The sequence below is a fragment of the Acipenser ruthenus genome, chromosome 29 (assembly GCF_902713425.1).
Source record: "Acipenser ruthenus chromosome 29, fAciRut3.2 maternal haplotype, whole genome shotgun sequence".
Classification (NCBI taxonomy): domain Eukaryota; kingdom Metazoa; phylum Chordata; class Actinopteri; order Acipenseriformes; family Acipenseridae; genus Acipenser; species Acipenser ruthenus.
This window is the reverse complement of record NC_081217.1, coordinates 22,405,200-22,428,731: the sequence shown is the minus strand read 5'-3', so window position 1 is coordinate 22,428,731 and position 23,532 is coordinate 22,405,200. Positions and strand designations below refer to the sequence as shown.

Genomic DNA, 23,532 nt, shown 5'->3' with positions numbered 1-23,532 from the left:
GCTGGTCAGGTCTGCTGGTTTACTGGTTTTCAGCTGGTCGTACTGGTTTCCGGAGCTGGTTAAGTCAAGATCTAAAGTCAACTCTGTGATGTCTCCTCTTTTAAATGGATCTGTTTACTCTAAACCATTGGCTCCGCTGCTGTCTGTACTCGCTGGCTGCTTAGTAACAGACCAGTACAGATTTGCTCTAATGCCCACTATGTGTTTAGCTGTGAAAAGCATGGAAAGCCCCTGAAGCAGCACGCTGTTCCATCGAACCCCTGCTCAGTGGGCTGCTCAGGTCAATGTTTAAGGTGCCTGCTTGTAAAAGGCTGCTCCTCCCCTGGCAGGACGGCACTCCAGGATTAAGGCACAGCAGTGACAGCACACATTCCATTTGATTACTAACAGCATTGCCAGCTCCCATCGTCAGGGTCACATGACTGCTTCCATCAGGCCTGTTTCTAGTAAACATTTACCAGGTTTGGGAGTTTTTATGTTGGGAGGGGGGTGGGGGACGACTTTTCTTTTTTTGGATAAATAATACAGCACTAAAGCATTGGGGGTATGGTGACATTTAACAACCACCCAGAGCCAAGGGGACGGGACAATCCAGTGCGATTAGAATTCACAGGACAGGAACACAGGCTGCGTGTAGGAAATGAGATAGCTTTGGAATTTGGAATTGAGAAGGAAGAAACGCCTGGGATTGAATCCAGCTTCACTCTGTGAGGAGATTCTAATGCTAAATGGTGTGATTCAGTCCAATATCGTTTGTTGTGTAGTTCCCCTATGAATCAAACCTTATTATAAGAACATAAGAACATAAGAAAGTTTACAAACGAGAGGAGGCCATTCGGCCCATCTTGCTCGTTTGGTTGTTAGTAGCTTATTGATCCCAGAATCTCATCAAGCAGCTTCTTGAAGGATCCCAGGGTGTCAGCTTCAACAACATTACTGGGGAGTTGGTTCCAGACCCTCACAATTCTCTGTGTGAAAAAGTGCCTCCTATTTTCTGTTCTGAATGCCCCTTTATCTAATCTCCATTTGTGACCCCTGGTCCTTGTTTCTTTTTTCCGGTCAAATTATAAGGGAACATGGAACACACTTTTTTTTTTTTTTTTTTTTTTAGTAATTAACAGAAAATATTAATAAAAAAACGATATTTAAGGTGGCCTTTGTGTTCAGTTAGTCCGAGAGCTCATGCTTCTTTTTATCAGTTTCCACGCACCTCTGTTCAAAGTACAACCTGTTTGACAAACCCTGCCGACAGCTAAACAGAGAGAAGTCACTTTTCTGGTTTCGTGGTTCCTAGGAGAAGTGGATTCGCAGCACAGGGAACCAGCTTCACCCACCCTTTCCAGGTATAAGGAAACACGGGTAACTGTAATCACTGACCTGTTATACATAGGCGTCGGCTTACTTGCTGAACCGGTCTAAGCACACTGCAGCTTTCTGGCACATTGCTCAGTGCTTCTGAAAGAGTTTCAGGACATATCGGACATGAAAAACATTTCCACTGCTAGCATTCCGTAATGACGCAGGTCAGTGGTAAGGGATGATTCGTGCGTTTTTTTCTTTCAAAATAGGTTCATGGGTGCTTGCCAAAAAGCATTGCTCTTGACTATCGATTTTATAAGTGCCTCCCAGACAGCTGTTTACATGTTGCTGCTAAAGTGGTGGGAAGTACTGTCCAGGTGATCTGTAAAGGATTGTGTGGGCCCTGGTCTTCCTGATTCATACAGCAGTGGTGTCCACACTGAACAGGAGGCTGTGTGAAAGCTACATTTGGAATGGAAAAGCACTGGATACATTATCTACTAAGGGTGGGGTCAGGAATACTGAAGGGAGGGGAGGGTGTCATCCATATACAGTCCATCTTCACACACATATTATTACATTTTCTGGGGGGGTGGGCTCATTGGATTTTGTTGAAAGGGGGGGTCAAATAAATGAAGGAACTGTCCTGGCATTGGGGAATCCCCTCTCCCCTCCCCTGGCTTATTCACACTTCTTAATTTAACCCTAGTTACGTGTCTGCACAGTAAAGAGGAAGTCAGCTGAGAATGTGGAATGTTTTGCATGAGCATTCTATTTAAGAATTTGCGTGACAAGGAAGTTGGGTAAGCACCTGGGTACGGTGTATTATTATGAAAAGATTACACAGAAGCGCTGGTCATACCTCCTTGCAATTTCCAGACAGCACTGTGGCTTTGTGGCCGTCACCATGGATATATATTCTTACTGGCACACTCATCGTGTTGTTATGGCTTCCAAACAACAGACCATTAAGATTTCATTTCACCCTCGCCCGAGCACAGAAGCAGTGAGTTAACCTTGTGTAGTTTAGTGGTTGTGGAATAATACACAGCCAAACAGAAATAAAGGGGAAAGACTTTAATTAGTTAAAGGGTGAGAAAGGCAGCCTGCAGTCACACACTTGAAAAAGATGAACCACAATAGTTTTATACAGACAATAAACTTCTCGAATCATGTAGTTGCAGAAATTCACAAAGAGAAGAAACTCGCACTATTCCACCAGCTTTATTGTTGTAATAAGCAGACACATTGTGAATTGAAAACGACTTCACTGAGCTAGACTCGTTTTTAAAGTTGTCGTGCCCTGTGTCCCACTCACAGAACAGGAAGGAGAAACGTGGTGCAATGAAATGAAACAGAGGCTTTATCTCCCAACAAGGATTTACTGAACGCACATTGAAATATGCAAAGAATGTAAGATCCCTGTTCACACATGAAACACATACACGAAACACCGCGTGCGAGACCCCACGAAGCATCGCAGGAATGCGTTTTTACAAAACAAAACAGATGCCACATACTTTGTGAACAGAAAAAAAAAAAAAGAATGGCACAAGTGGGTCTGCTTAGAATTCAATACACGTGGGAAAATCAGGAATGTGGACAAGTCCGTTTCTACAGATAATGTACACAACGCTAGTTCTGTTAAAGGTGACGCAACTTCCATAGAAAATCTTGTATTTTTGGTCCCATCTCATACGCCCTCTCCCCTGTAACACCCTCCCGATGCGAGACGAGTGGACCCTACTGGATGAAGTTGCTCTGGCCGAGGTAGCTGTCGGCCTCGCGGGGTGGTTTGGTGCACTGGCTGGGGCGCAGGGGCTCCATGGTGCACTCGCTGTAGTCTGTGTTGCATTTCCTACAGCGGCAGGTCAGCGCCACGGCGTAGGAGTACGAGGGGTTGCTGTGGAGCGGGCAGCCTGGCAGGGTCACCGTGTGGTAGCTCAGGTCCTGGTAGGTGCAGCTGCTCTGTGACAGAGCTGACTTGGGAAGAAGGCTCTTCAGGTTCACATCCTGAAATGCAATTACAAGCCCTGAAACGTTATGCCTGAAGGTCACCGCTCTTTACATCCAGCCTCTGGAGGACAAAGGCCAGCCATACAGGTGTCTGCTGTTTTTATTACTGGGGTGTGTTTCAAGGAGAAGGCTTTCACACTGTCTGAGTGACTGTATGATACAGATAGACAGCTGAGCAGATAAGCAGGAATGGAGTGATGCTCTTACCCGTGTGACGCAGAAGCCAGCACAGATAGTGGTGTTGATGGCCACACAGTAGGCGCACTCCTGTCTTTCCACGTACAGCGTGTATGCGGTGGACTCACACAGGGAGGAGGCATTTCCAATTGACAAGCAGAGAAGGGCGCACGTCAGCACAGCAGCACTCATCCTGCAAGGACGAGAAAATAAAACCAGGTCCAAATTCATTCATCGTCTCCGCTCCTAGTGAGCGCTGCACGACATTAGAACGATACGCTGACGCACGAGCCAAATGTGTTGAATATGAAACTGACTGGGTACTGATTAGAACAAGCTCAATATTAGAATACGTTTTGTTTCATATAGAAATACGTATTTAATTGATAAACGGTTGATAAACGGTTAATTGATAACGTGAAGTTCACGTTATGCGTAAATACGTAGTCAGGAACTGTAACCATATGAAAATCACCGCAGTATTATTCCAAAACTTAAATATTTATTGCAGCAGAAAACTAAAAATATAACTATTTTAAAATGAATACAATTATAATAAAATACTTTAATGGTAAGGCATGGGTCATTTAAGCGCTAACCTTGTTTAACCTGACTCTACTGAGGCAGGGTGACGTGTGTTCTGAACAGGTCTCAACAGTGACTCTGGAATAAGATGAATAGAAGTGGTATGAATTTGACAGCGGATGCCAAGCCATTAGATAGGATTTCTATCATTAAAACGCTGACTTGCACGCAACGGTTTAATTCTGCAGCATGACAACTCTGATACAGCGCAGTTACCTCAACTAATGTATTTAACTCTTACCGGTAACCAGTCCCTGCCGCACTCTGCCCCCGTGGATCTACGATAAACCGTATGTGTTCTCTGCGGTATGATGTACCAGTGTATTCCTTAGGGTTACACACAACATTCAATGTCGTTTGACACAGCGCTTCAGAAGTAATCAGGATACATGTACGGGGTCCACAGTCTAAACAGATTACCGGCTGGTTTGCTAAGTGCTACTTGCCCACTTTGAGCTGCTGCTAGAGAAGAACCTCTCTTAACTGAATTGAGAAACAGCGTCCGTCTGGAGGAGTTGTGTGTTTCTGTTATAATGCGGATTGGGAAGGTTATCGCGTATGTGCTCCAGTATACAGTGCAGCGTTAATATGCACCCCCAGCTCACTGCCCTGCAATGAACCCAGAGGAGTCTTTTCAGAAGCCTTGGCAAGCATGGCACATAGTGATCTGTGCAGAAACAACAGCAGACAAGAGCACAGAGAATGGCATGCTGGGCTCCTATAGATGATACTGTATATAGTGAAGCATTCTAGTAAGAGCCATACAAAGCAAAGAGAATGAACACTAAACAAGTGCACGATTCTCAATACAGGTAACAGACTATTCTGAGGTTAAAAACACTACACTGTATTTTAAAAAAGACATGTAAAAAAGACCCAAATAAGCTCTCCACTTACCTGTATGTGGAGATCAGCGGACTGTCTGGGAGAATGATTCTCCGATGTCTCTCAACGCTGAGACTTTATACAAGCACGCTAATCCCCTCTGACCCCTTTTCTTGGTGCATCAATTCGCTTGGGATAAAATCAACCCAAACAGCGTGCCTTTTTGGACAAGCAGGGCGGATTGGATTTCATACAAGAAGCTTAACAGCTCCTCTCTTGCGCATACTTGCTTGTGAATAGTCAAGAGGCTGACCCAGGAGTCTCAAGAAAGATTCATAATCATGAAGACTGAAAGCAGGATATTGAAGTTCAAAAGGTAATGTTTACAAAACATGCGATCACTCTGCTTACAGTGACACTAATCAGCCATTTATCAGAGGAGGTCTGATCTACTATCTTGCCCATTGTGACTGAAAATGGGACATGTGTAGATTATTACCACATGTCCATATTAAACAGACATTATCGGTCTTACAGGAGGATTTGGTGCGTAGCAACTAATTCAGACTAACAAACGGAGAGCCAGGCTGGCTGCCAGAGAGCTACCATACAGTCTCATTATATAAGCAAAGTCAATATCACAATAGCTCCCCGTGAAACTCAATCTGATGTTGTTGGGTTTTTTTTGTCATTTAATTTTGCATCAGCCGGGTTGAAGGCTTTTGCAGCCTGTGGTGCCTTCGCTGGCTCTGAACCTAATTAAATTGTGCTGATGAGAAGCCTGTCTTCATCCTGAGCTGCCTACCCCCTCTCCTTAAAACACAAGGGTGCGGAGAGGGGGGGGGGACCTCTCTGGGGCAGAATCAATCCTAGTTTAAACTGTGCTCATATATATTATCAATGTATCAATTCAGCATGCACTGTACCCTTCTTATAAAGGGTCATGTTCTTTCTCAAACATAAACAGGCTTTTGCTGACAGCCGCCAGACAAACAGGTTAGCTTGTGACTAATGCTACCGAGGTGAACTTCCCTCAAGTGTACCCTCTATATAACGTGGCTGCAGGAGTCGTCTGCACTGTCTACTGTACTGTGGTGAGCTTTAAGGGGCTCGTCTGGCATAACAAGGTGTAGGGGTCTCCCCTACTGTTCAGATCAACACATTTCTGTCTGGTTTTGGTTTAAATATTAGAACCGTTGCTTTTGCTTTCTGGTACCTAATCACTTCCTGTGTTGTAGGTCAAATTGACTCAGGTGATAAGGCCGGCACAGGAAGTGATTCGGTGCCAGGAATTGACACCACGAAAGCGTGCAAGCAGACGCACGGTCTTGTACTTGTGACAGTGTCTAGTATATTATCCCATGCAGCTGTGTCGGAGTAGCATTTTAAACAGTGAGGCTGATGGGACTTTTCTTTTCGAATGCATTATATCTTTAACCAGGCTGAACCATCAGCAAAGCCTAACGAGGTGCTGCAGATAGTACAGTGGCACCATCTAGTGGATGTGCTTGTCATGAACCGTCTGTATAATCAAATCATCAGCTGCAACAGTGCCATTTCACCAGTGTTTGGTTTTTCATGTTTCCGTGGCTGTGTGCTGGGGACACGTTTCCACTGAGCTGCCTGCTGTGCTGGGCTGTGCTCAGTCAGTATTGAGGGGTTTGCTGGAATGCTGCTGCTGTTCTGAGATTGGCTGGTCCATGGTTTTCTTCGGGGGAGTCTGCATTGGGATGGCAGCCGTGTCCTCCTTATTGGGAAACATACTTCAGGCAGTACTGTGTTTTGCTACAAGTAAAATACAACACTGGTTTAAGCCTATGGGATTGCATGCGTGAGAAGGGAGTTAGTTATAGTGTGTGCAAAATCTAGATACATTTACAGGTGAATTCAGGGGGAAAAAAGTTGTTAATGTATGCACAGGATTGTGCGACAAATGCTTTGTGCTTTGTGACTGGGAGCCTCTGTGAGGCTTGTGGGAGCCTCGCTCATCTTCGTAGTTTCCAGGCAGCTCTCTCCATCTTCAGCAGACCACAACATTGCAAACAACAGCAACACAATGGATTTAGAGCAAACACTGCCCTGCATTTGACAGGAGTCTAATGCAGGGTCATACCACTAGGAAACAAGTACAGCACGCTGCTGCTGTCTTACTGCCAGTGTAGTTAGATATAGTTGCCCTTTAGACAGAAGCACGGCTATTGGAGGTATGAAGTGAAGTTTTATATAACCACAGGCGTATAGTCACAGCTGTGACTAACACAGGAAGGTAGGAACAGGGCCTGCCCCTCCCCGTTACCTGCTCTGTGATGCAAAGATCCACTTCCAGCCAGCCCTCCAGAGAGTGAAAACAGAGCTGTGCAAACAAGGAAGTGGTAAAAACAAGCGTTCATGTACACTGAGCAGCTGCTTCAGGTAAGTGTCGACCAAGCCGTGGCTTCAGGCTGCTGTTGTAGTTTTTATAGTGAAATCCGGCACGACGCCGTCTTGTGTAACTTTGTGTGGCAGGGCAGATGAGCTGGTGCAGTTGTCAGAATGGAGATCGGAGAATCTTTCACAGCGTGTTTGCTGTTCTTTGTTGTTTGATTTAAATGGCCTTGTAAACTCAGGTATGTCAGCGCTCTTGAGAAGGAGGCCTGCTCACTCCGGTAATGGGAGCTGCTGTTTGGAAACGCTGCTCAAGGGTTTTGGTGTGAACTGAAACTATGCAGTTTGGAGCCGGGATGGTGCACCATAGTGAACCCTGCCTAGTCATTGTTTATATGTTTTTGAACAGCTTCTAAAACAAATGTCTCATTGCTTGGGTTTATAATAATGATGACAATGGATGCATATTAAACTCTGAGCCTTCTTTTTTCTTTCAGGTTTTAAACACAAACCATGACCCCTGTGCAAAGACTTGGACCTTTTTTCGCTGTAGTCGGATTGTATCTGCTGTTGTCACTGCCTCCTGCCAGCTTGGCAGCCCATCTATTTAACAGCAATGACACAAGTCTAACCTCCGCTCCCCCTGCTCCCCCACAACAGAATGCTACGACAACCACACCCAACGGAACAACGCACGTTCCAGCCACAGCGCCACCTACAGGTCCCCTGGTCAACACCAGCGAGTCAACAGAGCTTGTTTCTACAGCCAGTACTCTAACAACTACTCTGCATCCCACTGCTGATGAATCTACAACCCCGGTGAATGAGACAGAGGGTACCACAGCGCCCCCTGTCACAACACCGCCCACAACTCACGCCATTCAGACCAGCGCCGGCACGATCCCCACCACCCTGAAGCTAGACCCGAATGAATCTGTAACAAGCGGAGCCCCCGATGTCACCGGGAGCCTCCCGGTGCAGCCCACCTCCTTTTACACGACCCTCGTCAGCACTCACAACTCAGGTGAGGATCTGTGGAGCTGCGGAGAAGGCGTGCTTGAATGTTTAAAATCTTAAAATGGGGTTGACAAAGCTAACCCTAACTGGAGCTGCACAGACCGATTATTCGATAGTTTAATTATTCAATTATTCAATTGTTCTGTTATTCGATTATTCGATGTTGATAGGGCTAATTTACCAATCCAAGAGAAACGAGTGAAGAAACAGCTGCTTGGGTTTGACTGGATTGCTGTTCTCCACAGTCTAAAGCAGCTCTCATCACAAACCCAAGCAGCTGTTTCTTCACTTGTTTCTCTTGGTTTGGTAAACTAGTCCAATCTACAGGTGAGGGGATGGATTGGGTTACCTATGTAGCCACGTTGTTGATTCTGAATCACTGGGATCCTATAAGACCAGACTTGTTTTGAGATTAGTCAGCTACTAGGAATCCGGCGAGCCCTGGTGGGCTGAATGGCCTCCTCTCATCTTAATATTATGTCATTGTAGATACAAATGGCTGTAATCCTAACTTGTTGCATCTTATTTCATATTGTATTTTAGTAGTATAATTTGCACTTACTGTAAACTGTACTGTATTTAATATTGATTTAGCCCTGTAACACCTGTAAGTCACCTTGGATAAAGGCATCTGCCAAATAAATGAATAATAATGATAATACCGCTGCCATGGAATGTAGAAATCTGATCTTTGTCAAACCTCACTTCACTGCATTCTTAGCGTTAGCAGACATGTAAAGCTTTTTGTAAGGGTAATGCACGCTTTTCTCTCTTGTTTTTTCAAGGTGAACGGTTTGAACTCAACAGTTCAGAAATGGCGATTACCATCTTCTTCAGCATTATTCTCGGAGTGGCTGTCCTCGTGTTCATCATGTACAGCCTGAACAAGTGCAAGAGGAAGAGCGCCCAGTATTCACACCGGCCTCTCTACAACACTGCAGACGAGACGGGTGAGTCTTTAACGGCACCACTTTCCACTCCTCCATGACCAGTCTGGGGCTCTGGAGTCTTCTGAATGCTGCTGACGCATCTAATGTCAAATGTTGAGAACCATCCGGCTCTGTACACTGTTCCGAAGGGCAGGTCAAACTGCCCCCTGCATACACTGTGCCATCTAACTGTAATGAGGGAAGCACAAAGCATATATATATATATATATATATATATATATATATATATATATATATATATATATATATATCCAGTATGCAGACGTTGGTGGATCTACAGTCTAAGGACTGGCTGAATCTAAATGGTTAAACAGATTAGGTTAAAGGGTACAAGACTGCCCAGTATATTCTAAATCATATCTGATCACTCACCTCTCACCATTAGCATCCTTTTATTCAGAATGTTACTCAGAAGACTTTGAAGTCAAAATGTTTCTCTTTGTTGCTAGTGTGTGGTTTGGACTCGTTTCACTGGGGTTGAATGCTTTATTTATCATCTCCCTGAGGCAAGACAAGGCTAAGCTTGTACTTCCTAGGATCTTCGGGAATACTTTTGACCTGTGGGTAGACATGTTCAGGCATGGCTTTACAGAGAAGAGCTCCCTATTTCTAGCGTGTGTTTCTCCATCTGTGTGCTTTTCCCCCTGCTGTGTTAATAAGCTCCAGTGTCATAGTCATTATAAAATACAAAGCTCCAAGTCTTACAAAAAATAACCTATGAATGGGAATGTGTATGAATTATCAGATGTTGCATCTAAACAAGATGGAAAAAAATATTGTGTAATCTTTCTTTTGCACTGTGTACGTTTCACTAACTTTTATAGGATGTTGCTGGTTTTTTTTTGGTTTTTTTATGCAAGCAGTTGCCCAGAACTGGTTGCAGGAGCAGATCAGGGTTCTGTTTTTGAGCAATCAGTAAACTTGCAATCACTTGTTGTTTGCGCAATGGGATTGCTAGTTGTTTGTGTAAATGTTAGCGTATCTAGTTGCAATGTGTAGGTGGAGACCCAGACTATCTGCTTGTTTGTTTTCACAGTGGACAGATACAGCGCCCCAGATGATACACTGGTCATTTCAGGAGGCTTGTATGATGGCATCCGAATCTACAACCCAAACATGACTGTTCTTGAGGAGGACGAAGAAGAACTCCACCCAGAGCACCGCCCCTTTGGCTCCAGAGCCCCACAGTTTCGACTGGAATTTTTGCCAGAAGAACAGGGAAGGCCCCCCAGTACCGGCGGGTCTACCTTTGAAACGTTTCAGGCTCCCCCTGAAGAGCTTTGATTCATTTCAGACTGCAACCACCACAAGACCTAAACAGGAAGGTGTAAGCTGACGCTATACTTATTTACTGTACTGTCATGTTTTATTATAATTTTTTTGTTTGTTTGTTTGTAGTCCATTATTCAAGATTTCGCAGAAGCCCATAATACCTTGCAGTGAAAAAAATACAGAGGGGTGATGCTCAGGAAATATTGTTATGCCATCTTGTGTTTTTCAGAGGAACCTCTCCCATGATTTAGATTTTCATCTTCTCAAACAGGGCAACTTACACCATTGCTACTGCAAACCGGAATGCAAAACACATTATGGGCAACTACGAACAGGTCTCTATACACTTCACCGTCAATTAAGACAGCCCTTACATAATAACATGTGGAGATTTAGCTTGTAGCGTTCGAATTCTCCCTGAACTAAGTGATTGATCTGTTCTCACAGTATATGTGTACCAATGTGAATGTAGATGTTCTGCTTTTTGTTTTTCATTTGTACTTAAACTTTATTTCAGGTTCCAGGAATCACTAAGGGCTGCTAAATATTTATCAGCTACATATATCTCTTCAAGTTCATATTCCAGATGTCTATCTTCAATAGGCTTTGATAGCTTTGTTACATTTTGTGTCGTGTTAAAAAAGTATTTTAAACTTATTGAACAACTATGTAATTAGCACTTCAGGTTAATATATTGACACAAGTTACAGCAGCTGCCCTTAAATGTGTAAAAAAAAAAAAAGGACCATAATTTTTTGTATATATTTTTTATAATATGTGCACTTAAAATTATTCTTAACTAATGTACATTGTTTATAATACTTAACCTAAGTTATATCTGATTAAATCTGCAATTTTGTTTTGTTTTTTCCTTAAGAAAGTTATCATTATTATTTGCTTCAAATCAACACCAAAAGGGACAAAGGAAAGTGTTGTATTTATTGTTTATAATATGATACTGTGTACATCTTAGAACCGTATTTAAAGATTAGATCCTCAAACAAGGGAACTTCAGCACTTTTGGTAAATAGCTAGTAAATAAATAACTATTAGTTAACACCAGTAAAAGCTTATCTTTCTTCCCTTTTATGATGATCTTATCTTTTTAATTGGGCTATAAATGTGTGTGGTTTTCTTTGATTTAGATTTTAGTCCTATAAAGATTGATTATTTTCTGTTTACAATTTTTTCTGTCCTTAGTTATTGAGTGTTTTCTAAATAAAATAAACTATTGAAAAGTCCCAGGAACTAGACTATCTAAATCATTGATTTACAAACAGGTATGTAGGTTTTCAAAGATGTTGAACTGAGTGGCTAACTTAATAGCAAAATCCAGTCACTATACTACTGAAGGTGCATACTGTAGAAAGTATACCGTAAATAATGACAAGATCAACCAGTTTCAGAAATGCAACATTTTAATTTTTTTAAAACTAAAAGTCCTGTACAGTAAATCATTGTGATATTATTTTAAATTCTAGATTTGGCCAGTTTATTCATTTATGAAGTGCATACAAATGAGAAGCAAACAATTAGCAAACTACAGAACTGCAAAAACAACACAACACTTTTTTTTTTCTTCAGGGTTATTTTAACAGCTGTTACACACTTAATGGTAAACAACTTAAGCTGTTAATATAAAAAATACCCATTTAAATGGAACGTTAAGTTGTAAAGCAATTTTAAATTATTTTATGAGCAAACTTAAACAGTATAAAACAACAACATTCTCATACTATTGGGCATTTAAACATGCAATAAATGTCTAGATTTGGTCAGTTTATTCATTTCATGCAAATGAGAAGCAAACAATTATCAAACTACATACCTGCAAAAAAAACACAACACTTCTATTTTTTCTTCAGGGAATTTTTAACAGCTGTTACACACTTACTGGTAAACAACTTAAGCTGTTAATATAAAAAATACCCATTTAAATGGAACGTTAAGTTTTAAAGCAATTTTAAATTATTTTATGAGCAAACCTTAAACAGTATAACACAACACAATTCATACTATTGGTCATTTAAACATGCAATAAATGTCACTAATCAGATTTTTTCAGCTGCCTTCATTTTCCTCTTCCTATCTGGATTTGTAACTGCTGCCCACCCTGCCTCACGCATCCTTTTAACAGCTGCTTGTTTCAGAGCCATACCAGGAGACTTTACTGCAAAATGTTCCTAAAACATCAAATACAAGAGACATGCAGGCAGTTAAGCATGCCACCTGACACTCTAAATATAGCATTACGCCTAAGAGTAAGTTTCATAATACTACAAAAAAAAAAATGAAACAATACCGTTTTGCCAATTTCACCACACAGGCGCAGAGCATGAGGATCACTGTTATATAAGCTTTTAAATGTATCAACTTCTGTGGAAACGCTCTAAAATAAATAAGGATAAGATCTGTAAGCAAACGTCTGGCAATTTAAGATTCTGGAACAAAAGTTCCTAATTACCTAAAATATACTGATATATCTAGTGAAGTCAATTAAATTAAAAATGTTATGGTAAATGTGGATTCTTCAACAGAAAAGAGGACTTGGTGGCCTCCTAAATTAAATTATAGACTACTCCTTATAGAAGCAAAACTATATATAGATACTGCAAATTATTGCATATTAGATAACATTTACAAAATATTAGTCCGTCTTTACCAGCAAATCACTCTGCTCAGAGCTGTCAGACTGCATATCAAGATCCAGGGCAACTTTTCTCTTTTTCTTTAATGCTTCATCGACCATTGGGGTGAATCTTCCTCTCTGCACTGACTGCCCAGCAGAAGGAGGGGGTGTCCGTATTGTGTAAGTCTAAAAACAGCACAATCTTAATGTGAATTTAAAAGAGTCTATTCAGATATAAAACAGGTATGACCAGATCTCCTTCACAATGCTGTGTGTCACCTGTAGTGTTACTGTACACCAAACTAAAACAGGTGTGTTAATAACAATTCAACCCTCACAAACAGCTTTGGGAAAGAAGACAAACATACGTCAAATAAAGAGCCACACAATATAGCACCAAATTCATAACAGAAAATTGTTTTTGGAATGCGTGTACTGGATTTTTTCTTTTCACCTTTACGTTCGGAGTAGCTTGCATTTTTCTGGCTGGGGTCCATAAAGGTGTGCACATGACAGTTTCAGCCTTTTCTCCTTTATTTGGAGGTTCCAGCAAAGCGCTCCTCGCAGTTTTATCACAAGGAGTAGTCTTTCTGCTCCCTGAACTAAAATTGCTCTTTTGGGGGTATGTGTCCTGCATTTAAAATGTAACACAATTTTAGGATTAGTGTTAGTAAAAAAAATATATATATATATATATTTAAATTACTGAAAGTCAATCAATATATTTAGTCAAAACTTCTGTATACATAAATCTTACCTTTTTCTTAGTCTTTTCCTCTTTAGACTCCAGGTTCTCCTGTAAGATTTTGACTTCTTGTTCCATAATATCCTACACATTTGGAAGAGAAAATGTGTATTTTAATGATCTTAACCACCAACCTTAACTTTATATAAATACTGCTGGTGTTTTTTCTACTCTTATTAGCACACCAACATTCCTCAAAGTCCCTATAGTATTTAGATAATTAAAATAGACCCAACAGGAAGTCATATAGATTTATATAGTGATATATATTTTTCAATAAAATATATTGTACCCTCTTTTTCAGTTTTTCTTTCAAAGACTCGATATTTTCTTTCAATACTTTGGCTTCTTTTTCTATCTTTTCCTGCAACAAAAAGATAATGTATTACAAACATAAAAATGAATTGAGATTCACAATAATATGAAGTCAGCCTCTAAAATCATAAAATTGGAGCATCAAATTATATGCAAAATATATTGACTGACCTTTTCTTTTGTCACAGTTTGAAGTTGTTGTTTGAAATATGACAGTTCATTATTGATTCGGGACAATTCCTGTTCCTAAAAAAACAAATGTTACTATTACATTTAAATATTATGTTAATATATATATATATATATATATATATATATATATATATATATATATATATATATATATATATATTATTTATATAATATAAAATAACTATTTATATAATATAAAATAACTTTTATGAGCATTTTGACAATCGTTTACCGGAAGCAAACTAAACTGGCTACCATTTTCGTAAATATGACAGACAGTGTGTCAATGAAACAAATGTTTGCTGTATTTTAAGTGTTTTTTACACTATTCTTTGAGAAATGGGAATTTTCAGAGGAAACTACATATTACACAGCAATGGGTACAGCCATAGACATTGTATTAAATATATTATTGGGGAGGAAAACTTTATCTGTCAACAGAATACAAAAGCACAGTTTGTGAAATAATCAATAACGGGACAATTATTTCAGTAGGCGCTTTCTACAGTAATTATTAGGGTATTTCAGTACAGCGATGTTTGCTATCTTACCAGTGAAGTTTTATTTGCAATTTTTTCCATTTCTTTTTTCCTCTGCTGCTCCAGTTCAGCATCTTTTTCTTCCACCATCCTATCATACTGGTTCTGACATTTTACAAAAACATGAGTAAACACCACTAGTCATTAAAATACCTCTCACAAAAGCAATAGCTCTCTGTGTCTGTTTCGATGACCTATAATCACATGTTTTACCTTGTGCTTTTCCATTAAAGTAACCATTTCGGCTGTCTTGTGCTGACATTTGATTTCAGTTTCCCTCTGTTTTTTTACTGCTTCATCAGCTGTAAGCTTTAGCTTCTGTAACTGTGGAAGTTCCAAACAGACTTGTTTTTAATGTCATGTTTTTACTTGCAAGAATCATTTTTTATTATATTACTTGAGAAAGTAATACCAAAATATACTGGCTATGTGCCGCAATAGTACAGTAATGTATTTTCAGAAAATGTGTGTAAATATAAAAATCAATAATAATAAAAAAATACCTCCTCATAAAGTTCAGCTTCAGAAACCACTTTGGCTTCAAAATCCTTCTTAAGATTCTTCATTTCCTCATCATGCTGTCTTTGCACATTTTCATGCTCCATTTTTAATTCATTTACCTTCAGCAAAAAACACAATGGAGTAATACTAACCTCACTAAATATTAGAGCCTCTGGGGGATAGGCAGCAAAGCAGAATAGTTCAATAGCCTTTCCTGTTTTTCACCTTGGTATGCAATTAGTTTGACATTTTCAATTTAGCCCTGAGTGGACATTAGTCCACATAGCAAAGACTGGGAGACTGGGGGTTCTGTTTTCCCTAGCAGCCTTCCACATTATACCAGAACATACATTTAAATGGGTGGCATCATAAGTTTGTATAAAAAGTGAAAAGCAGCTGAGATGGAGAAATAAGTGCTTGAAAAAATGTTTCATTGGTACATACCTCAGCTTCAAATTGACTGCACTCTTTGCTTTCTGTTGCAATTTTTCTTTTTAAATTCTTAATCTAGTAAAAGAAACAGATGTACAGTTAATTCAATGAGAGTTCACTTATACTGAGATAATCATGTTGACCTACAGACAGTATGTGTATTCTCCTTGATGTTTACAATGAATATGGAATAGATACCTCTTGCTGCAGCTCTTCGTGAGATTTGCTCTTATTTTCCATTTGCTTCTTCAGATTGTTCAGCTAAAAAAATAAGTATCAGTTTTACTATCTCAGACAGTACAATTATTTTACAAAAGGCTTGCGTTTCGGTTATTTAAAGCAGTATAGTTTTCAAACCCTGGTGTCTTTTAACATTGACAAAACTCATAGTGGTTACAAATAATATTATTTCAAAAAGATTAATAGGTTGTAAATGTTGCGGAGAATCTTGTATCCATAATTTTAAACACTCAATAAGATATACAGAAATACATAGAAATGTTAATGTAGGCATCAACACAAAGTCTTTTACCTTTGTTTCCACTGTCTTGAGCTGCCTGTCCTTTTTAGCAAGTTCATTGTGCAAACTTTTATTCTGTGGTAATAATACACAAATAAAATAAAGATTGACTCTAGGAATACACATGATAAGGTCTCCATCACTGAAGTCATTGTTGTCTAATACTCATCTAGTACTTACATTTTCTTCATGCTCTTCTAGTTTGTTTTCTGTGTCCAAACCATTCTGTTCAATGTTTTCCTTTAACAATTCAATTTCCTCTCTGACAATGAGCAAAACAATAGATGTATTTATTTCATACAAGTGAATGCACTGAGCATCCTCTGTTCTAAACTGACAGTACTATGCGTAATACAGTACTGTAGCTACAAGTCAAACAAAAACTTGCCTGAGTTTATTGTTTTCTTCTTCTAGCTTCTCAATTTCCTTCCTAGCCTTTTCTTCATTTTGCTTACTGGCCTGAATTTCAGAATAAATTCAAAGGTAGTTTTAATGTATGGTTAATTGAAATAAGTATAATAATCGGGGAGAACTTAGCAAAATGTGTAACCTGTCTGCCAAGCTGAACTGTTTCCATCATGTGGTATCAAGTGGTAATATATTGGTTACTAGACTTGCTAGACTTGTTTTATGCTAAATATATGGGGTTCAATGTTTAGCAAAGGAATTACATATACGTTTTCTGCAACATACTCCAATGACCATACACTTTTGAGCACAGCCTGAGTTAAATTTGCATACCTTTTGCTGTTTTTCAAGGTTTTTGACCTCAACAACTACATTCTTTTTCTCCTGTGAAAGTTGTTCTTGATCAAGTAAAAGCTTGCTAAAACTTGAAGTCAACTCTTCATAGCTTTTCCTGTTGTGAAAGAAATCATTGGCCATGTAGCCAGTTATTTATCCACACATGCACTTATTGTGGAGACCCAAGTAAAGTTTGTGAAAGAAAATATTATGGATTAAACTTTTTAGCACCTATTTTTCTAATAATCAGAGTTATTTAGGATAACTTACTCTTTCTGTGCAAGGATCATTTTTAAATTATCCACTTCTTCCAAAGAGACTCTCTCCTTTCCAAGAGCAGCAGATAACTGTTCTTGAATCTCACATATTTCAAACTACAGAAGAAAATAATTTTGTTAAGCATTGAAACAAAAAAAGTGATCAGATTTAAAATGTACAATAATAATAATTATTAAGACAACTGAAGTTTACTTGGTGCAAGTAGGGAAACAAACCTCTTTTTTTTGTACAACATGCTTTAACCCTTCCTGATCTTTCTGCAGCTGTTCTACATCCTTCTCAAGGTTACCTTTCACATCTGAAAGAAGCTCAACTGCTTCCTAAAGTAAAAAGAATGACACAGTAAAACAGACCGTACTGTAGATAAGGGATGATTTTTTTATACTGTGATAAAGAATATATAGCTATACTGCTTTTTGCACATGCCAATGAAACATGACTAAAGTGTTATAAAATGTCTGTACAGTACAGTTACAGTATATTGTAAAAAAAATATTTTAAAAAATGGATAGGTTTCCAGACCTTTAGTTCACATAGTGCTGTGTTTTTGACCCCCAGTTCAGTTATCAGGTTCCTAGCCTTTTTCTCTTCATTTTTAAACTTTTCCTCTAACACAGTTATGGACTGTCTAGCAATTCCCTATGAAGGAGATACACAATATACGCATATTTATCTTAGAACATTCTCTAATGCTATAATAATCAACATATACTCCACTTGAAAAAATAAGCTAGCAACGATTGAACATACGGCACTTTCAAACAGTGTGCCAAAACAACTGGATGAGGAAAAGCTGAACAAGGTGATCCCTACAATGTGCAATGTTTCATGAAAGGCTGTCAAACAAAACTACATCGAGAATATGCTGAAACAAATTAAATCTGTTTCATTTTTAACAATCAATAAATATATCACAGGTAGATTAATTTAAAATGGAATCATTACATAAATAATTGAAATCCAAGGAAATGCTCTGACAAAAATCATAGTTTATAACACAATAAATGTATGGAGCATTACCAGTTCATCTGTAAGCTGTTTGATTTCCTTTTCTTTCTCTTTTTTGTGTTCTTCTATTGCTCCTAAAACACATAAGTAAACATAAGTCAATAGAAGTATAGCCATTGCAGAGATAAATGTAGCAACCTTTGAAAATAAATGTTTCTGATTACCTAATTCACAAGTTATTTTATTTGCTTCCACTGACATGTTGTTTAAATTCTTGTCAAGTTCTTCTGACCTGTACAAACAATATTATTGAGAATAATAGGAAAACAGAGCATGTTTTGTTTAATTTAAACCATAATGAATAAAAACATGATATGTAACATCCTGTCCATCAATATGAAGGATATCAAGGTATCTAATAAATCAGTATCATATGCCAGGAATTGGAAGATTTAAAACAAAACTGTAGTGTATAGTACTCATAAACACGAGAGAAGCATTCATTCTGAAAAACATGTCTCCTACTGTCAAAAAGTGTTTGTGACAAAATCATCATTTCCAAGTGTGCCATTTTTACCTTAGTTTCTCCATTGTAAGGGATGTCTCTAAACTCTGTATTGTATCCTGGAGCTTCTTAATCGCTGCTGCCTGACATTCTTTCATTTTATTAAGCTCTTCCACGGCTGCGTCTTTCTCCACAATTACTTGCCCAAGTGTTCGTTCTTTAGTTTCTAATATTGTCTCGAGAACTTTCTGATGTTCCTAAACAGAGTTACGAACTTAGCATTACCAGCAAACTCTTTATATGATCTCTTGTCCAACAAACAACATCCCCTGAACCCCCACATGTTTACTCTAGTTTTAAAAGATGTTCTCACACACCTGGGTTTTTTTATGGGAGTTTTCTGCTTTTTCCTGTTTATCTAAAAGCACCTCTTGTTTTCTATGCGAATCTTGTAGCTCATTATATTGTTTTCCTGACAATGAAAAATAAGTTTAATTATTGTTCAGGAATTCCGATTCTCAGACCATGTGGACAACCTTTCTCCCATAAAAACACATATTGACAAGTTAAATCCCTAACTTAATATTAAAACAATCCAACTTAATATTTACTTGCTGCTTCTTCTAGCTGCTCATATTTCTGCTTTGTTTCTTGAAAATGAAGCCATATTTGCTGAAGTTCATTTTCTTTTTCATCATACTTCTGCTTAAGCTGCAACACCTGTAAATAAATTACATTATTTTAAATATCTGAAACAAACGTTATACATTTTAAAGAAGCAGTATTCTGCATGTTCATGTTTATTCAGGGTTGTGTACTATGACTATGGCTATAAACATGTATGTCTCTAGTATTTATTTTTCCTTCACGGTTTTCAGTGAAGTAATAAATATCTACCGTACATTAATAAATGCATATTGAGGGCTTTCACAAATCTTTACAGCAGATACAATGTCAGCCTTTAATATAGGTTTGCTTATTTGCACAATGCTGCACACCAGTTGCCAATCATACAAGCAAAACCGTTTAGAAAAGAACCGCAGCTGTATTTCTAGGTGTTATGAAAAAGTGTCATAAAGCCATTTCAGGGACAAACCTGTTCTTGTTTCTTCCTCAGTTCTGTGTGACATTCCCTTCTGAGTTCCTCACTCTGCTGTTTACTCTCTTTTACTTAAAAATAAAAAAAATTAAAAAAATAAAGGCGTCAGATTATTTCAATGAAATCCATTCCTCTCCACACATATCCTCCCAGGATGCTCCAGTACTATATAGAAAAACTCTTTAACTAATTAAAGTGATCAACAAGAACTGAAAAATAGTGGTTGTTTATCGGTTATACACTTGTTAAATTTTCCACACACAGTAATAATGATCTAATTAGTTTAAAACTCACATTTAATCTTCATCTCCTTTCTTTCATTTTCAGCTTGGATTTGAAGGCCATCAAATGCCAGTACCATCCTCTGGAAAAAAAAATCATATGGATATATCATTTACAAACACAGTACAATTAAAGTACAATTAAACTGTTATTATGAGTTGTTTTATTCTCAAGAAGAGGGGATTTTTACCTGGATGTCCTTGTTATTCTGAATAAGCAGGTGATGTGTTTCTTCTCTCTCTGATTCATCTAAAATTCAAACAAAAATGTTATTTAAAGGTATAAAAGTATAAATTGATCATTGGTTTAGTTCTTAATTGAAAATATACATACTAAATACTGGTCTAATGATTTCATAAAAGCAGTACAGTTATTACGTTAATAAGCAATCAAAGAGTTAATTTAAAGTAGTATTGTACAGCTTTAAAGGCTTTTCCCAAATTAGATTTTATATTTACTTACATAAATTCATTTTCTCTCCTGATCTGTCAAACGTTTCCTTTAGCAGATTACACAAGTGTCTGGTGGCCAGATTTCTGTAAAGAACAGGGATAACACCATTCAATATTAGATTTACAGTATACAGTATTTGCAAACATTTGCAGATTCTAACTTTTTTGCCGCAACATTATATGGTATTTGATGTCACTATTAATACATTATAATCTCAGAAATCACATACTTGTTGTTCACATTTTTATTTTCATTCATCTCTTCTTCCAATTTCATGCTCAGACTCTCGTTTCCAAACTAAAAAAGGAAAAGATAAAATCATGTTTTCTTAAATAGCAGCACTTTGACAAAAGTATAAATCTCTGGTGAATAAAACTCCAAACTGTTGTTTTTTTTTAAATAAAAAATAAAAAATAAAATCTGATTGACCTGTAACTCCTGAATGGCTTTGCGCTGGGTTTCAATAGTTCTTTTATTTTCCTGTAATTTCTTATCCTTCTGTACAACTTCAGCATCCGTGGCCACTTTCCATCTCTTTATATTCTCAGCTTCCTCATAAAGCTTGGAATAAAGCTGACTGACTTTTTCAGTGCACTGTGAACAAATAAATCAACAGAACACAATTCTGACCACCACCTTCAGAAGAGGTATTTATTTTATTATTAGTATTATTATTAGTTAATAATAATAATAATAATAATAATAATAATAATAATAATAATAATAATAATAATAAAGGATGAATGCTATAATGCTATAAAGTATTTTTTATTCATGTGTATAATATCTGAATTTTTAAGAAAAGTATTCTTCTAGCTAAATCTAACACTAAAAAAGACAACATAAGTAGCGGTCTGTGATATGGGGTGAACATAAATATTTAAATACTGAATTTCTTAATTGCAAGATATTTATAAAATACAAATCTGCATTTCCAAATTACCATTTCTTCTGGCATTATTGGCATCTTTTTTAAAACAGGGTCTGGGGAGAAAAATAATACCAGTTATACATAGGCAAGTTATGAACAACGTTGTTTAAAATTAAACTGTACATGGGGTCACCTGGCTTGTGCAGTGTGCTTAATTCTTGTATATATTTACCTGGATTGGCTGGTTTAGAATACTTGGAGGTGTTTGTCTTTGTTAATGGCAAGCTTGAGTCATTACTATCAAAGCGCTTCCCAAAAGCCTACACAAAAACATACAAATAATCACACAAATACTTTAAGCCTGCAATAGCCTAACAATCATTATTGCACATTATTACTGGTTTGTTTACTGGTTTCCATTCACATTGACATTATTGGGACACAAACTACTTTTAGATCAAATGAATGAAATTACACATGTCCATCCCTCTGAGTACCTGGGTTGATCCACCATCCTCCGTCATTTCTTGAGGTTTTACAGCAAACACCTGGCCATGACTGATCCGTGGAGGTAGAAACAATTTAAACGGTCGATCCTTCTCCATCGCGCAGCTTGCGTAATGCGCTTGTAAATAATGTACAACTAGGAAAATACAATGTTAAACAATGTGGAAACCTTTGATTTAAATTACATTAACTTACAGAATATGAAGAAGATTATCAATTTATAAGAATAAAAAGTCAACATGCATGGTTATTTTTTATTATTATTATTATTATTATCTATTCATCATCTTTCATGAGCAAATAAAAATAACAACGCGTTTCCCTTACTTTTAAAATGGTACAATACAATATTCACCGGCAAACTTTGTATAAAATCTCTCGACTATAAAATGTTATAGTTAATGGCCTCCGTACTCTACGGTACTTTAAAAATCTCGTTGTACGGTATTTTAAGGTAAATTAAAGACACAAAGGGTATTCCTTAATCACATTATTATTATTATTATTATTATTATTATTATTAATTGAACAGTATTTTTATTTTACCAGTACTTACCACGGTCTGATAACGTTAAAGTCCAACAGTCAAAACAGAGAATACTCGCGTTTGAATTCAGCCCCGTGCGCGCTCCAGGTGAGCTGGAGGGTCACGTGCCAGCAGGCTTCAGCTTTGTTGGAAGATATTGCAGGTTTTTCAACGTGCGCCTTTGTATTTCCCATAGGAGCTTCCATACAGAATATATCTATCTATCTATCTATCTATCTATCTATCTATCTATCTACATATATATAAAAACTGCGTCTTACCGGGAAACGAGCAGGTAAGCTATATAAAAATCGCAGAAAACGTTTGAGGTTTACAGGAGTGTAGACAAACACATACTAGGTAATAACGTTGGAACTGCACACTAACGAGGTTAATAACGAAGCTATTTGTTCCTGGACCAGTTTAACAGCTCTGTAACTAGCACCAAGTATCTTTGTACGAAGCCCAATATTAGGTATTAAGTATATTTTAGCTACAAACTTTCCAGCAGGTGTACTTATGGGGAAAAAAACCAGTAGGTGTCACTGCAGCATTATTTTTATCAGCTGAACACAGGCGGAGTGGGTGGAAGGTGACAGGATAATAAATGTTGGCATTCACTTGTAATTCGTAAATACATGATTTTTTTAATGACGACTTTGTGTTTGTTTCCACTTGGGGTGGCCAATTCTTTTCACGTATATACTTTTAATAATAAACAATCCTAGAACTGCAGAACTTCAGCAGTTAACTTTGCAAGTTTAATATTTGATGTAAATGTACACACATAAGCAAAAACAAAAACAAAAACTGCCTGGTAAACTTTTTCATTTTTCCACGATTTTCCGCAAACACACACGCACGCACGCACGCACGCACGCACACGCACACGCACACGCACACGCATACACACACACACACATACACACACAGACACACA

At 38.0% G+C, this 23,532-nt stretch overlaps 4 protein-coding genes across 7 annotated transcripts; 1 reads left to right on the top strand and 3 right to left on the bottom strand.

Moving 5' to 3' along the window:
* Positions 1-2,367: 2,367 nt before the first annotated feature.
* On the bottom strand, positions 2,368-5,209 carry LOC117430019 (thyrotropin subunit beta). Of its 3 annotated transcripts, none has more exons than XM_034049945.3 (3): positions 4,975-5,209; positions 3,523-3,685; positions 2,368-3,312 (listed from the first exon to the last, which is right to left on the bottom strand). In XM_034049945.3, the coding sequence occupies exons 2-3, from the start codon at positions 3,682-3,684 to the stop codon at positions 3,043-3,045; spliced, it is 432 nt and encodes a 143-aa protein (XP_033905836.2). In that variant the 5' UTR covers position 3,685; positions 4,975-5,209; the 3' UTR covers positions 2,368-3,042. The 3 variants fall into 3 exon arrangements, with proteins under 3 accessions (XP_033905836.2, XP_033905837.2, XP_033905835.2); XM_034049946.3 differs by lacking the exon at positions 4,975-5,209 and adding an exon at positions 4,319-4,452; XM_034049944.3 differs by lacking the exon at positions 4,975-5,209 and having other exon boundaries at positions 3,523-3,976.
* A 1,975-nt stretch (positions 5,210-7,184) lies between these two features.
* LOC117427677 (uncharacterized) lies at positions 7,185-11,298 on the top strand. Of its 2 annotated transcripts, none has more exons than XM_059004087.1 (4): positions 7,185-7,314; positions 7,764-8,290; positions 9,069-9,233; positions 10,270-11,298. In XM_059004087.1, the coding sequence occupies exons 2-4, from the start codon at positions 7,780-7,782 to the stop codon at positions 10,515-10,517; spliced, it is 924 nt and encodes a 307-aa protein (XP_058860070.1). In that variant the 5' UTR covers positions 7,185-7,314; positions 7,764-7,779; the 3' UTR covers positions 10,518-11,298. The 2 variants fall into 2 exon arrangements, with proteins under 2 accessions (XP_058860070.1, XP_058860069.1); XM_059004086.1 differs by lacking the exon at positions 7,185-7,314 and adding an exon at positions 7,389-7,508.
* Positions 11,299-11,905: 607 nt separating this feature from the next.
* Positions 11,906-16,650, bottom strand: LOC117965980 (synaptonemal complex protein 1-like). Its single transcript, XM_034911181.2, has 14 exons — positions 16,559-16,650; positions 16,391-16,453; positions 16,057-16,119; positions 15,871-15,933; positions 15,429-15,545; positions 15,139-15,249; positions 14,938-15,030; positions 14,366-14,440; positions 14,172-14,243; positions 13,892-13,963; positions 13,589-13,765; positions 13,168-13,320; positions 12,808-12,894; positions 11,906-12,688 (listed from the first exon to the last, which is right to left on the bottom strand). The coding sequence occupies exons 3-14, from the start codon at positions 16,096-16,098 to the stop codon at positions 12,557-12,559; spliced, it is 1,194 nt and encodes a 397-aa protein (XP_034767072.2). The 5' UTR covers positions 16,099-16,119; positions 16,391-16,453; positions 16,559-16,650; the 3' UTR covers positions 11,906-12,556.
* Positions 16,643-22,254, bottom strand: LOC117426298 (synaptonemal complex protein 1). The gene is made up of 19 exons (XM_059004085.1): positions 22,057-22,254; positions 21,792-21,879; positions 21,632-21,672; positions 21,118-21,282; positions 20,918-20,985; positions 20,698-20,771; positions 20,426-20,484; positions 20,248-20,317; positions 19,951-20,024; positions 19,466-19,574; positions 19,232-19,326; positions 18,927-19,111; positions 18,574-18,641; positions 18,422-18,483; positions 17,924-18,040; positions 17,617-17,721; positions 17,393-17,496; positions 17,120-17,237; positions 16,643-16,837 (listed from the first exon to the last, which is right to left on the bottom strand). Exons 1-19 carry the CDS (start codon positions 22,162-22,164, stop codon positions 16,751-16,753), a joined length of 1,797 nt encoding a protein of 598 aa, XP_058860068.1. The 5' UTR covers positions 22,165-22,254; the 3' UTR covers positions 16,643-16,750.
* Positions 22,255-23,532: the final 1,278 nt, after the last annotated feature.

Coding starts and splice junctions, on each gene's coding strand:
- LOC117430019 (XM_034049944.3), bottom strand. CDS start 3,723: ATGAATTTGGACCTGGTTTTATTTTCTCGTCCTTGCAGGATGAGTGCT. Junction 3,313..3,522: donor CTGGCTTCTGCGTCACACGG/GTAAGAGCATCA, acceptor ATTGCATTTCAG/GATGTGAACCTGAAGAGCCT.
- LOC117427677 (XM_059004087.1), top strand. CDS start 7,780: ATGACCCCTGTGCAAAGACTTGGACCTTTTTTCGCTGTAGTCGGATTG. Junction 8,291..9,068: donor CGTCAGCACTCACAACTCAG/GTGAGGATCTGT, acceptor TGTTTTTTCAAG/GTGAACGGTTTGAACTCAAC. Junction 9,234..10,269: donor CAACACTGCAGACGAGACGG/GTGAGTCTTTAA, acceptor TTGTTTTCACAG/TGGACAGATACAGCGCCCCA.
- LOC117965980 (XM_034911181.2), bottom strand. CDS start 16,098: ATGGAAAATAAGAGCAAATCTCACGAAGAGCTGCAGCAAGAG. Junction 15,250..15,428: donor AAGCTGAACTTTATGAGGAG/GTATTTTTTTAT, acceptor GAACTTCCACAG/TTACAGAAGCTAAAGCTTAC. Junction 14,441..14,937: donor TTGCAAATAAAACTTCACTG/GTAAGATAGCAA, acceptor TTGTTTTTTTAG/GAACAGGAATTGTCCCGAAT.
- LOC117426298 (XM_059004085.1), bottom strand. CDS start 22,164: ATGGAGAAGGATCGACCGTTTAAATTGTTTCTACCTCCACGGATCAGT. Junction 17,497..17,616: donor ATGTTGTACAAAAAAAAGAG/GTTTGTTTCCCT, acceptor TTTCTTCTGTAG/TTTGAAATATGTGAGATTCA. Junction 17,238..17,392: donor ATGATCCTTGCACAGAAAGA/GTAAGTTATCCT, acceptor CTTTCACAACAG/GAAAAGCTATGAAGAGTTGA.